This window comes from Ambystoma mexicanum, chromosome 6p (genome assembly GCF_040938575.1).
Source record: "Ambystoma mexicanum isolate Mex_15411 chromosome 6p, UKY_AmexF1_1, whole genome shotgun sequence".
In the NCBI taxonomy this organism is placed as follows: domain Eukaryota; kingdom Metazoa; phylum Chordata; class Amphibia; order Caudata; family Ambystomatidae; genus Ambystoma; species Ambystoma mexicanum.
Genome location: NC_090935.1, coordinates 1,017,275,874 through 1,017,290,880, shown reverse-complemented (window position 1 = coordinate 1,017,290,880; position 15,007 = coordinate 1,017,275,874). Strand labels below are relative to the sequence as shown.

The 15,007-nt window shown below is 43.2% G+C and overlaps 1 protein-coding gene across 1 annotated transcript in view; it reads right to left on the bottom strand.

Moving 5' to 3' along the window:
* Nucleotides 1-15,007, bottom strand: part of ADAMTS19 (ADAM metallopeptidase with thrombospondin type 1 motif 19) — a 2,156,963-nt gene that overhangs the window by 650,533 nt on the left and 1,491,423 nt on the right. Inside the window, exon 11 of the mRNA XM_069625625.1 lies at nt 3,086-3,187. Coding sequence (XP_069481726.1) covers nt 3,086-3,187 — 102 coding nt within the window. The remainder of the gene's footprint in view (nt 1-3,085; nt 3,188-15,007) is intronic.

The following is a 15,007-nucleotide window of genomic DNA, read 5'->3' as shown; positions in this document are numbered from 1 at the left end:
CCCCAAGCCAGGCCCGCTGAAACCTTAGGGCATTCAAAAGCAGCTGGGATGCAGATCGTAAATGTCTGGTAGGAGAGAAATGTTGAATATTCTTCTTGAGGTATTCAGAACCAGAATTATCAATAGCTTGATGGGTGATGCAGTGCATCTTTAACTATCCTTGACGCCACTGGGAGCCAGTGAAGACATCATAAGAGCTCTGAAGACAGGGTCATCCAGGGCACCCCCAGCGCCAGTCTGGCTGCTGAATTTTGAAGCACCTGCATCCGCTGAATTTGATATTTAGGTTGGCCCAGATAAATATCATTGCAGTAATACAAGGACCCCATGATAGTGGAGGTAACCACTGTAGCAAGACATGCTAGGGAGAGCATAGGGAGAATTTTCCTCAGTATTTTGAGTTTACCAAACTCTGACCTACATATTGCCGAGATCTGTGCTTCATGTGAATGAGGGTGTAGGTTCACCCCTAAACTCTTAACAGATTAACAAGCAGGAGGGCAAGGACCCAACGAGTCATGCCAGTATTGGGTGTTCCAGAGCTTGCCCGCACTGTGTGGACCAAACACCAGAATCTCGGTTTTGCTGCCATTTAGTTTTAACCAATTCCCTGCCATCCATTTACTGATTTTATCCAAACAGTCCTGAAGTTTACCGGGAGGATCAGCTAGAGGGGAGTCCAGCCTAAACACTAACTGAGGGTCGTCAGCATAGGTGTAAAAATGGACTCCACACTCAGCAATGAAATTGGCAAGAAGCCAGACATACAGGTTGAACAGAAGGGGAGAGAGGGCCAAACCTTGGGGTACCCCACATGTCAACACTAGAGTGGACAAAATATTGTCCTGAAAGGAGATAGTATGAAACCTGCCCTCAAAAAATGATCTAAACCAGCCAGCGGGGAGCCTACCTGAATATGTTTAGAAGGGCAACCATTCAAAAGAAAGAAGCAGAACATTAAGGTAGAGTGCTTTAAAAGTCTGCACTTTCCCTTGTGATCATTTCAGAGAGAGATAAATAGAGGAGAACTGCATACACTTTGAAGTGTGATGAAGTTAGAGGGCAGCATGATGTGGGGAATGTTCCCCTGTCTAACATTCCTTAATTGGTAATGGTTTAGCATCAAGTGTGCCATCATACACCACAATAATGAAGGACATATGATGGCGAAGAACATTTTAATATCATCTCATGTGGTGAAGGACACACGCCGGTAGCCCCTATCGTAAAATATGACATGCCTTAAAAAGAACAAAGAAGAGTAAATAGAATGTAATACCTTCATAAAGAGACTAGGCTTTAGCGAGTGGGAAAATACTGGGGGTTCTTGTCCACTTATCGGCCCCAGGTATTTATGTATGTATTTATTTAATTCTTCTAACGTGCCACACGCCCGTAGGCCTCAGGGCACACAGATAAAACATAAGACACAGGGGGCCTCATTACACGGTAGGCGGTAAGGGTTTACCGGTACCGGTAAGGGCACCGTACCGGTAAACCCTTACCGCCTTACTACTACAGTAGGGTGCCGCAAAGGGACCTTGGTGCTAATTACGGTACCGCAATTTGCGGTACCGTAATTAGCTCCTTCCCATTCCCATTATGCCCTGTGGGGGCAAAAATGGGAATGGGGAAGTGCCTTGGTGAATGGGGAATTACCGCCCCCGCTCACCTTGGAGTAGGGCGGTAATTCTGCCATCCACCAAGGCGGACACGGTAAAATACCGGCGGCAACCATGGCGCTAATAGCACCATGTTTACCGCCTACCGTGTAATGAGGCCCATGGACACGAAGACAGACGGCAGGTCAGGGGTGGGATCAGCTCAGACATATTGGTAACAAATGTCAACAAAATACAATATAAATGGGAGAATATATTACAACATCCATTCCAAGAAATATAATGGGATAGAATTCGAGCTAGCTACCAGAGACATGCAACATATGCATGTCTCGGATGTATGAAATTAAATAATGTTATACAATTCACACTGGCCAGTGGTGGATTTATACAAACTAGGCTTCTGTACTTAGGTAAAATACTGGAGGTGCCAGAATTGAATTGGGTAGAACCAAACATTTCTTGCTATTCAACTCCCTGGGCCTCATTAGGACTCCGGCACTAAACCATGGTGCTATTAGCACCATGGTCAATGCCAGAGTCCGCCATGGCGGAATGGGGAATTACCACCCCATTCCGAGGTTGGTGGGGCGGTAATTCCCCATGCCGCCATGGCCCTTCCCCATTCCCATTTTTGCCCCATTGGGCTCAATGGGAATGGGGAAGGCGCTAATTACGGTAACGCAAATTGCGGCACCGTAATTAGCACCAAGGTCCCTTTGCGGGTCCCAACTTTAACGGCTGGTAAAACCAGCCGTTAAGGTCGGGTCCCGCAAAGGGACCTCGTAATTAGGCGCTAGGTGTTTAATGGCGCTGCAGCCTTTTACGGCGCCGTTAAACACTTAGCGCCTGGGTCATACGGAGGCCCCCTATGTTACTGGAACCATCAACGGTAATGCCTTGCAAAAGCAGCATGACGGCGGGATAGCCTTTTGAGGATGGGTGAGGTCATCCACAATGATAGCAAAACACTTATTTGATTGATTTCGAACAAATAATTGGAAGTAAACTAGCCCCTCTCCCCCCCCCCCACTAGAGGCATTTCCATGCTATCAACATGATATTATATTCATGTGTTTTCACCTCTGTGGGCAGGAAAGAGAAACATGGTAGGAGTGTAGAGGTACTCTGTTTAATAGTCTTCAACTAAATGGCAATACATTATAATGGAAATGCTCAGATCTTAGAGCAATGTGTTAACGGTAGAATTCCTTGAGTCTTTTCCAATGAGTGAACACGATTGTATTATTATTTTTATTTTTTTGGATATCCTGATAAAAGGTACGTTAAGAAACCGATCACATCATCGGAAGAAAACACGTTTGGTGATATGATATGATATGACATTTATAACACGCCTGCACACAAGTGTTTCTAGGCGCAAAATGCGCCTAGCCATGGAATTATAAACATCGAACAAATAGAATGTTATAAACATTTATTAAACAAACATATACACATACCTTCCCATCGTCACACTCCGTTCCGTCCATTGGTGGATCCAGTTTAGTCTTACACTCCTTCTCACCTTCCACCTTACACCACAGTCCTGCACAAATGCCATGCTGAAAAACAAATGTAAACGGCACAACCCTCTATTCAGAAATAAATAATAGAATAGTTCAACAATGTATATCAACTGCCCATTATTTAATTAGATCCTATCACGACCTGAGGAATAACAAACATATTAAAAAGGAGTTCATTGCTTTTTGACAGTACCTCTTTTGCTATCCACTGCCTGCTCCTTCACACCCTCTGCCCTTCCACTTGCACCCTAACTATTAACCTTCAGAGAGCCTCCAAGCACAGCGATGTAGTGGGCCTGGCTGGTAGCTGAAATGACTATTATTATCTTGGCAGCACATAAGCGTCGACTTCATGATTGAAACCACAAGGAGTAAGATGTGAGTTTGGAAGCTTTTGCACGGGCTAGGGAATTACCCCAGCATGCTATCCCCTCACTCCAGAATCATCCCCCCTCACCACACAACTCCATGCCAAATGTTTATATTGAGATCAATCCTGGGATTGTGTGTCCATACAACACCCTGATTTTAGAGGACATTGGCCAGATTCCAAATATAAACCAGAAAGTGTTTTTTTTTTTTTTACATTTTCACTAGTATAATAAATGCACAGGTCACCTTATTCTGAAAGACGCACATTTCATGGGGATTGACAGCAGAACAAAAGATGTGTGCTCCCAACATAGATGTTTTACAGGGTCTCGAAACCCTCACTGTGACATTTAAAAAAAAAAAGAAAAAACATTCCATCCCTAACTAAGGATAGAAATGCAAGTGGGACAGCTGCTGTTCCACTTTAACAAATACATGACAGGGTCAGTTATGAAGATGTTATGCAGTGCACTATTGCATCACATAATTTGGGTCAACCTTTTTTGTGGAAGGTTTGGGGCAACATGTCCATTAGTGTCTGTCAGCACAAATGGTGGGGAGGCTGAAGATTGAAGATAGGTAGTGCAATTTTGGAGGAGACAGCAAGTAGTACCTGCCAAAAAGGTCAAAAGCACATAGGTTAGAAGTTCAGTACCCCACTCTTCTGGGGTACCCCCAAAAACGTTCTGCCCTCTTTCCAGTGCTTACCTTTCAAGAGGCAGGGTCTGTTCTCCTGCAATACTCACACAACCACATAACTCATTCCAACAAATCCCTCAATAACTTGCAAACCAGAAAGCTAAGAAGGTCAGCCATGATGTTTGGATTTTGGGAGTTGGATGACGCATTTGAAGCTCAGTCGAATTTCAGATCCTGCTCGATGTTGGACTCCTGAACATTATCCCATTCCCTTCAAAGTACCTAAGATATCCAGCAATGAGTTTTAAAGCTCAGAAAAGCCCAGTAGGTTCACATATGATCACATGCAGTCACTTTCCGAATAGAGGCTGCAAGCGGCCTATGGTACATAGAATGCATATTGCTTATGTGGGATGTATTTACCCATGCATCCGAGCCATACCTCAAAACTGTGCAGTACTGACATGGAAAACTCATGATGGCCAGAGCTTCCCAGAAAATGCACAGGGAAATGCATGAAGAATAGGCTGCCACTCATTTTTGCCGATGTTATGGGCACAGAAGGACACTGCCTAAAACCACCATTGGACTACCCACACAGTAGTCTGAAACCATTGGGAATGGCAATGCTGATTGCCAAATGCAACCTAGAATTGTGGGGAATTCATTTTCTTAAATCCCAAAAATGGGTGCAGTACCAGTGCTCACCACTATCCAAAAGCCGGCAGTTTAAAACCACCCTGTGTTTCTCTGAAGGCAAGCCAAAGTGCCTATTTCAAACATTGCAATATGTGCAAAATATTTACTGAACACCAGCAGACATTTGGCAGAATGGAGTGTTGTGTGCCTACAAAATCTGGGAAATGAAGAGCCCAAAACAATGCTTATAACAAAACTGCTATGGAGTCAGCAGTTTAAGTTGCACTGGATTTAAAGACACTAAAATCGAAAATGTTTAGATTAAATGAGTGAGCTATGTTTGGTGTCACATGCCTTTGTAACTGTTTAAATGTCATAGTTTTAAACTTAGAATCAGCCTTCTAGCTGCATATGTAAAAATGTTTAGTTTTATTTGAATGCAGAAACTGGGGAACAAAAAGTGACATTTCATCTGAAACCTGGCTTAAGGAACTGAATTCTGCCTGGCAACTACCCCCATCAGGAGGGAAACTTGAGTCACCACTGTGTTCCCAGGCCAACCTTCCTTTTGCTGCCCACACTAAGGATATGCCATCTATCTGATAATTGAATTATCTGTGCTCTGCAGGAGAGTGAACAAAGCCCTCTTCACTCAGGCAAAGGTTTTTATTACCGCAGTCGTAAATTGTAGCTTCCTCTTGGCAGGAGCTGGGAGGAGCACTGCCTGTGAGAGCAAGCTGGCTTGGCAGAAACTGGAAAGACTGGTTTCTATACCATGTGACCTGGGAAACCACACCCCTTTGGAGCCAGAACATAACTTTAAAAAGATGAATAACTCATAGAGCGGACATGTGAAAATTTTATAAATGACACCATAATTCTTGTGATTTTTCTGCCCACATTTTAAGAGGTTTTTCGACCCGGTGGCATGTTCAGGGGGGTTTTAGCGGAAAAGTGGATATTACTCTAAATGTATGCATGTTAAAAATCTGAAACTTCATCAGTTAATGTCCCTACTCCCTGCACACATGTATGTAAAGTTGGGTCAATGTCAGAAATTGCAAAATCAGTTAAAAAGTGAAATATGTGCCATTTCTGAATGCAAGCTCCCAGGAAGAGCAGAGTTTGAACAGGGTACACCTCCTGTAATGCATGATGGGTGCATATGATTTTAAAACAATATGTACCTCTGCAAATATGTATTTGTTTCAAATCTAGATTTGTGTGTAAGTTGACAGGAGGAGTGGACTTTCTGCAGGCTGTAAAATGACATCACGCTGACTCACAGTTCATTCCCCAATCAAATGATAAATGGAAGTTTGACCAATTAGAAGCTGAGAGAGAGGTAGGGTCAGTGATGCTAGGACACACCCACATTCTAAACACATAAAAGCAGACAGACAGGACAGAGAGGGACCTTCCAAATCCATCTGCAGCGGGACGCTCTGCCGGAAAAATCCATACTTACCTCCATCAACCTCCAGAAAGCCAAACTAGAGACTTCAATCTATCCAGAACTAAGAGACCAGACCAGAGAGAAAGCAGTGCTGTACCCAGAGAGACCCAGACCAGCAGAGAGAGCTGACCCAGATCACTGTGAAGTGCAGAGGCCAGACCAGACCAGAGTCCAGTCTAAAACCCTGACCAGATCCGTGATGAGGCCCATTTCACTCAAGAATATAGTGTGAGTACCCAGCAGAACTGTGTAGAACCAATCTCTTAGTTTAAATTCATCTAATTCAATCTATTTAACCTAAGTAGAACTGCCTCCTAGCTGTCACCTGTCATTTCTAGTTGCAAGCTGCACTTGTCATTTTGAGCTTTTGAAATGTGCAAACCCAAAAACGACCTTTATTAAATCGCTCATATCTCCGCGACCGTTTGGGCTAGAGACTTGCAGTAAAATTCGCGAATTTTGCCGCGATTTGCAAATTTCTTCACATGTAAAAACTGCTGCTGTTTGCCTTCCATTTGCCAGAAATTCGTTTAACCTGCTAACTATCCCTGCCCCATTGCTAGTGTGAGCCTGGACTAATATTAACTAGATACCACTCACCCTGAACCTCTGAAAGGGAATTAAAAAGCATTTCCAGCATATTTCTCATCCATTGCTAGCACATATCAAAGCATTTGGGCCTGTGTTTTCAAAACTCCTATCTGTGTTTTAAACTTCTGTTGTCTAAGCTTGGGGGGGATTGAACTGATTACATTGATTGCATTTCTGAGAACTGTGTGCTTTCCTCCCATTCCCTTGCATTGCATAAAGAGGGGGGGAGTGAATAGCCAGAGAAAAGTGATTACATTGTTTTGTTGAAATCATCTTGAGTATTTTCTATACTGCATTTCATTCATTCAACCTTGCATTTCCTTGAACCCTATAAAGCATTCTCTACCACATTATACTTTTGTTCCTATTTACCAGTGTGCTATCTTGTCCATTTCATGTCAACTCCTTATTGATTATAGAGAAGCGTGTTAGTGCCAGATTCTCCGTTATTAATCTTTATCATATCAGATTAAGTGTGCTATTCAATTATTAATTTATTATAAAGTGCCATATATATATATCTATTGTTTAAATTATCAAATAAACCCTTTTAACTTGCAAAACAGAACTACTTCTTGGCTCAGTGGGGTCAGGGGGATTCCAAGAGAGGGGTGTTATATAGGGGTAGTCATCCAGAACGCATGAACTGGACCTAAAGATATATCAATAAGGGTTTTCATTCAGTATTCTAGACTAGGCGTTAACTTAGCTGTAGTGCTGAATTGAATCCTCTTACACTTAACATTGTATGTCTCTGCCCTACTCTCTGAAAGCTTATCACGTTTGTGTCTAGTGCAGACATTTAACCTAGTGCCCCTTTCTGAAGTGAACACTTTTCATCTTGCCCACTCTGTGGTGTGAATTGTGACTATCATGATGTACTTTTGCCCCAAGCAGATATTCCATATAGTACACCCCTAGCTGGTAGTCAGCCTGTTCATTGTTTGTCTATGTAATACCAGCTTAAATGGTCTCACTAGATACTTCTTGAGTTTCAGACACTGATTCCTGCTCATTCTGTCTGTCTTTTTCATTAATGATATAACTGTCCATGCCATATTCGGCATATAAAGAACCTTGGCTGCACCCTAGACTCTGACCTAACCCTCTAGCACCAAGTTAACAACATCCCAAAGTCCTGCCACTACCACCTTAAAACTCTAAGGTGCATTTTCCATATCTCTCCTTTCCCAACAGACTCTCTGCCATCCAATCAATTGTTATATCAAGACTGGACTATGCTAAACCCCTCTACCTCGGAGTCCACGCATACCAACTGACTAAACTACAAAACGCAGCAGCCAAACTGCTACTAGCGCTTGGCCCAAGAGACCACATCTCCCCAGCCCTCAAAACTCTGCACTGGCTTCCGGTTGCCCGAAGGGTGACCTTCAAAACCTTATGCATTTCTCACTGAGCACTGCATAAAACTGGACCTCAATATCTTCAAGACAAACTAAAACCCTATCACCCGGCTCGTACGCTAAGATCAAGCTCAGCCGGTCTCCTAGTCATACAAAAAACAAACTCAGTCAGGTTAGGTGGATCATCATTCTCAGCCTTGGCCCCCACTCTGTGAAATGCTCTCCCACCCCACATCCGACTCACCAAGAACCCTATGTCTTTCCGCAAACTACTGAAAACATGGCACTACCCCTAAAACCGACCCATGACTCAAACTGGATAACAGCAACTCAATGACATTAGCCCAAAATGCTAGATCTTAAATAACAATCCAACATCATGATCCTACTAAGAAATCGAAAGATAATAACCACTAAGGTAAACTAAAAAGGACAAACAAAATAGAATGAGTAAAAAGGATCATAGCAGTGAAGTGGATAAAAAGAACTAGTTGAACGAGAGCAGTAAAATGGTTGAAATTAATAAAATATATGAAATAAATGTAAAGGACAAGAAGATCAAAGTGGACGAGAGGAATAAAGTGGATAACAGCAATTCAACTAGCCCAAACTTCTAGATCATAAATAACAATAACATAAATAACATTCCAACATCAAGATTCCAAGCGAGAAATTGAAAACTAATAACCTCTAATGTAAACTAAAAAGGACAAACAGAATAGAATGAATAAAGTGGAACAAATCAATAAAGTGGATACAAGAGTATCAATTGTATGAAAGCAGTAAAGTGACTGAAATTAATGAATTTGATGAAATGAATGTAATAGACGAGAGGAACAAAATTGACAAGGAGAATAAAGTGGAGAGGATGTAAAGATGAACACCTGATCTGAATGAGTGTGCAGAGTACACTGCACTGGTAGAGTGCACGAAACAGATATATGGCATGAAAGGCAAGAGTGCATGGTACAAATGGAACAAATAGAACAGACGTTTCAAGTGCATATAATGGGTATAGTGCATGGGACAGATGGAGAACATGGACGGATCAAGTGCGTGCGACAAGCGACATGAGTTTAACCGATAATGCATGATGAATGTATGAAGTGAGTTGAGAAGATGAAGTCGGTAGAGCAGATGAATGTCGATGGAGAGGATAAAGTGCGTATAGTGGATGAGAGCATATAGCGGATGAGAGCGTAAAGTGGATGAGAGCACAGAATGCATGAGAGCGTGGACCAGATGAAAGCGTGGACCAGATGAGAGCGTGGAGCAGATGTAGGCTGTGAAGTAGATGATAGCATGGAGCAAGCGTAGGGTGTTGAACAGACATAGGGTGTTGAGCGATGTAGGATGTGGGGGGTTTTGAGCAGATGTAGGGTGTTGAGTGGATGTAGGGTGTAGACAGGAAGTAAGGTGTGGAGCAAATGTAGTGTCTGTAGCGGGTGTAGAGTGTGGAGCAGGTGTGGCGCAAGTGCAGAGTGTGTAATGGGTCTAGAACATGTAGTGGAGCTAGAGTGTGGAGTGGCCGTAGAGTGTGGAGCAGGCGTAGAGTGTGGAGCGGGCGTACAGTGTGGAGCTGGCATAGAGTGTGGAGCGGACGTAGAGTGTGGAGCGAGCAGGTGATGTATGTGTCGGAACGGGTGATGTTTGTGATGGAACGGGTGATGTATTGAAGGAACGGGTCATGTATGTTGAATGGAACGGATGAAGAGTGTAGAGCGGGTGTAGAGCATGAAGCGAACGGGTGATGTATGTGGAGAGGACGGGTGACGTATGGGTAATGTATGTGTTGGAACGGGTGATGTAGGTAGAAGGACCGGGTCAAGTATGCTGAATGGAAAGTATGTAGAGTGTGGAGCGGGTCTGGAGAATGGAGCGATCGGGTGATGTATGTGGAAGGAACTGGTGACGTATGTGGACGGAACGGGTGACGTATGTGGATGGAACAGGTGAACGTACCACATACATCACCAGTTCCTTCCACATACATCACCGGGAACTACTGGAGTGTGCTCGATCTCTAGATAAACCACCTTATCACATCTCCACGCTTACTCTCTTCTCTACAACAACACTCAACTAGAACACAGCGATACTATGACACCATTCGGTATAGCTGTTCTCATACCATCACGTGCCTCATACTCCCCATCATTCTAAACACCGCTGGTTACACACCCTCCAGCCTAGGCGTTCTCCTCAGCCCTAACGCAGCCAGAATCGGTCTGGATAACAACCTGCCAGAACGAACACATACTCTTGATCTCCCAACCACCACACCTACCGCTAAGAAGGCGCTATCACAGGAATGCAACACCGATGCACACATATCTGGTGCTCACATGCACCTTATGACTCTCTCTCTCTCTCTCTCTACTGACTTGAACTTCGGTTCCCGAGGGTGTTCAACCTACCAGAACCTTGAGATCATACCAATGGTACATAAGGCGCTATATAAATGCAAAATAACATAACATAACATAACATATAGATCAATTGATTATTTAATTACCTGGTGTATATTTCCGTGAATACTGAAAACCCGTAACAGAATAGGAGATATGGTCACCATTACAAGTTCAGGGATGTCATTAAAAACTGGTGTTAATTACATTATTGCCCCTATTTTTGACAGTTACAGATGAACTGCCACGTGTACAGAATTGACAAGCTCTAACTTTGGCCGTGACGTGGAAGATGCATCTCCAGCATTGCATTGGGTCTGAAGCAGACGGACTGTGTGCAAAGATTAAGATAACCGATATTAAAAATAACACAATATAGATAAAACACATCCAGGTATCCTTCAGATTCTTAACAGATCATATTGCCAGGCATATGTGCAGTATATGTTATTGGGGCTTATACCTCACAACGCTGCCACTTTCCTGGTCTCTTGGCGCCCTACAGGGGAAATGTTTTAAGCAAACAGACAGCGTTGAATGACACGGTCTGAGTAAGAACCATAATTATTTAGACTAATCTCTTTTGGACTGCTGTAATGTCTTGTTGAATACTTACCACCCCGACTTTGCCCCTTTCTCTCCAAATAAGTAACCACCTCACTATGCAACATGCATTATCACATTTAAAATGTGTGGCTTTTTATAGTGTGACCTCTGAGTGTGTGTGGAACATGAAGACATGCTTCTGTGTAAGCCTGTAAAGGGGCATTGTAAAGGAAAATTGTAAAAGCAAATCCCTTCTGTCATCTAAAAGGCAACAATGCAGATATTGTTGAAGAATGGAGTGCTGGTGTCACAGGGAAATTCCTGCTTCTTATTTCAATTATGTGCGTCTCTTCGACTGAAGCAATTCACGCGGCATTTATCTTAATTGAGTAGCAATGGGCTGTACTCTCTAAATGGGTAGCCTTGCATTCGTTGTACATTCATCAAGAGGTGGATTGCACATGATGACTTTAAGAGAAGACTTCTGACTGGATTAACAGAGATGGTAATTTCATAAAAACAGTGTTATATGTGGTTTCCGTCTTCATTACTTTGTGACACATATGACAAGTCCAAATCGAAAGGAGCCCCCTGATCCTGTGGAACAAAGTTGACACTAATTGTTTGAGACGTATCAAAAAATGTGTGTCCTTTATATGTGTGAGGCTAAAAGGGGAATTGGATGTCCGTGTTGTGAATTTCATTGTGCCTTAATATTTAGCAAAATCTTCCTTGGTGCTTTACACTGTGATCAACATAATTGGCACATTTGTTGAGTTGCACAGGCATGGGGGCACCTTGACCGTATGTTATGGAAAAAAATATCTTTATGTTCACAGATATTCAGAATTGAACCAAATAATATTACAATATGTCTATCCGTGAGCGGGGGTTGATTTTGGTCTTTTGTGATTCAGGAAACAATGAATAGTCTCTGTGGCCAGATATTGTATTCTTTCACATTAACAGTGCTTCTAAACTAGGAGTGGAATCTGTATTTGTAGCATCCCATATCACTTGTGTGCTTTTCTTCTTTGACGTATTATATTATGTATATCCTTATGTGATGGTTTTAGGGTTGTCATTTGATCATTTCTCAAAGCTGTTTTGTTCCTGTTATCACCACTTCGACGACTGCTGTTTTTTTGTTATTTCAAATAGCAACATCAGGCAATGTAAGACTTTTGTGGAATGTATTGATTGTACACTTTGCATCTCCTGCCAACAGTTGACAACCAATGTCTATCTATGTGGGTTTGGAACATGTAGAACATGTATTCATTCCAAATCCCTCATTTTCCAGGTATGGGCAATAAACTAGCTCTTGAAGGATTGGATTTATTTACCTCAAAGTATCTTTTCAATGTTCTCGTCCTGATGTCCTGAAAGTATTGACCTTAGTTTTTTTTAAATAATAAAGACATTCGAGGAGACAAAACTCACCCCAAAATTCAGGGTGATATTTCTTGAGATTCAAAAAAGAGCCATATTTGTGCACAATGTCCTTATTTTCTCAGCGAAGACCTACACCATAGCTCCCAAATTGCTGTTTCATACACTTCCAAAGGGCGGAATTTTTTAGCTGTCTATCCATGTAATTTACTTCTTCCATTTTGGTTTTTGGACTTCCTACTGATCGTCAAATATCAAAAAATAGTCCATAGGCGTCCCTCTTTGAGAGCAAACATGGCTAAATGACCTGCTCTTTGGAAGGTACCCACTCATGAAACCGCAGCCACACTTTACCTCAAGCTACCTTTCACAGAAGGAAAATATCCATTCGCATGTCAGTCTTTGTCCCGTCCACATGGGCAGTCCAGCACCGAAATGCTATGGCAATTCCCTTCTGAACAAGAGTACCAAAATCAACCCCAGACACGTGTTTCAGCCTTGTTGGGCCTCATAAGTGAGGTGGAGCTGTGCCTATCTGAGCACAGTGAGCAAGGGGTCCACATTGCATGACACTAGGAAACTTGGGGTGACTAACCCCAAGTACCTTAAACAATCAAAAAATAGTCCATAGGCGCCCCTCTTTGAGAATGAACACGGCTAAATAACTTCAGTTAACAGTGGGCCTCATTACAAGTTTGCCGGTCTGGTAGTAACGGTGCCAGTAAGCTACCGGCACCGTTGCTACCGGACCGGCAAACTATGAGTTCTGCTCACGGGTGCCTTTGTGCCAGACAGGTCTGACCCGGCGGGTGGACCGGCACCCGTGAGCAGAGCAAGTTGGATGCACCGGCACCATTCACGAATGGTGCCGGTGCATCCAGCCTCCCCATTCCCATTGAGCCCTATCAGGCTCAAATGGCAATGGGGAAGAATATTTTCTGGCACACTGGAATGGGCGATTACCGGGCCCGACAAGGCCCTAATGACCCGGTAATTACCCAATCCCGGGCACCAGAAAAATGTGCATGTTCGGCGGCAGCCTGCCGGTTTTACCGGCAAGGCTACCACCGAACTTGTAATGAGGCCGTGTGTATTTACCCAATTAACTGGGTTACTGCTTTGTAAACTGTAATCATATTATGTACAGGTCTCCACAGTAGGAACTTTAACAGTTGGCCGAAAGTGCTTTAATTGTATCATGTGATTTGCAGGCTATAGACTGATCTCCACTACAACAACATTAATTCATTGTGCTTAGTTTGGATCTATTGGTATGCAAGTAACAAAGATATCCATTGGTTGAATATTAAGAGACTGTTCTATTGTACAAGGATTCAAATCTGTGTCATTATCTAATTCATATTGTCCCCAACAGGAGCAATCCTTACTTCCCTGTTTAGTCAGAACCAGAAGAGATTACAAGAGTACTACATCATCTAAAGCCCAGCATTCCCATGGCCCGGCCGCATATGACCAATTCAACAAAGATCCTCACCCCCAAATCCTTCCAGAAGTCAATCTCAACTTCTGAGGAGGCATCACGCTTTCACAACTCAGGGAGTTACTTTATCAGGAAACGGACAGCATTGAACAGGGTAATGACCTCAAAATCAGAAAGTATTCTGATGATCCTCCCCTGCACAGGTTTTGCCACAGTGTGCTAATTTTTCACTAACCTTCCTTTACTTATAGTCAACAAGTATTTTCAAATTCTTACCCCCTGGTATATTCTCTCTTCGGTTACACTGTGCTATGCAAAAATAGACATTTGCGAAAAGGTATAAGAGACATAGGGCCTCATTCCGACCCAGGCGGTAAGTTACCGCCTGGGTCGTACCTTTACCACCATGGCGTAAACTACGTTTACGCCATGGTGGTTGGCGGACTTACCGCCCCATTCCGAGGTTGGCGGGGCGGTAAGTCCCCAATCCCCATTTACCCTTCCCCATTCCCATTTTTGCCCCATAGGGCATAATGGGAGTGGGGAAGGCGTTAATTACGCCACCGTAAATTACGGTGGCGTAATTAACAACAAGGTCCCTTAGCGCCATGGATTTTAACACCTGCTAAAAGCAGGTGTTAAATCCTCCATGGCGCTAAGGGACCTCGGAATCAGGCGGTAAGGGTCGGCGCTGTTTACGCTGCCGTAAACCCCTTACCGCCTGGGTCGGAATGAGGCCCATACTAATCCACACTCATGCCATCTCTAGTAAGTAGTTTCCATGAACCCTGCATAACACATTTGAATATATCTTAGTCACGTGCTGAAGAGGCCCCACTTTTTCTCTCATGGTTACAGTTGTCTACCATTCCCTAAAGATGTGCTTATTTTCCGTCAAAGCTTAATAGTTTGGATCAGCACTTGTTCTTCTAGCCAGAGAGATTGCCTTTCTTATAGGTAAAGACAAGGGATGTTTGCAGATATGGATTGCATTTGTTTCTCACAACC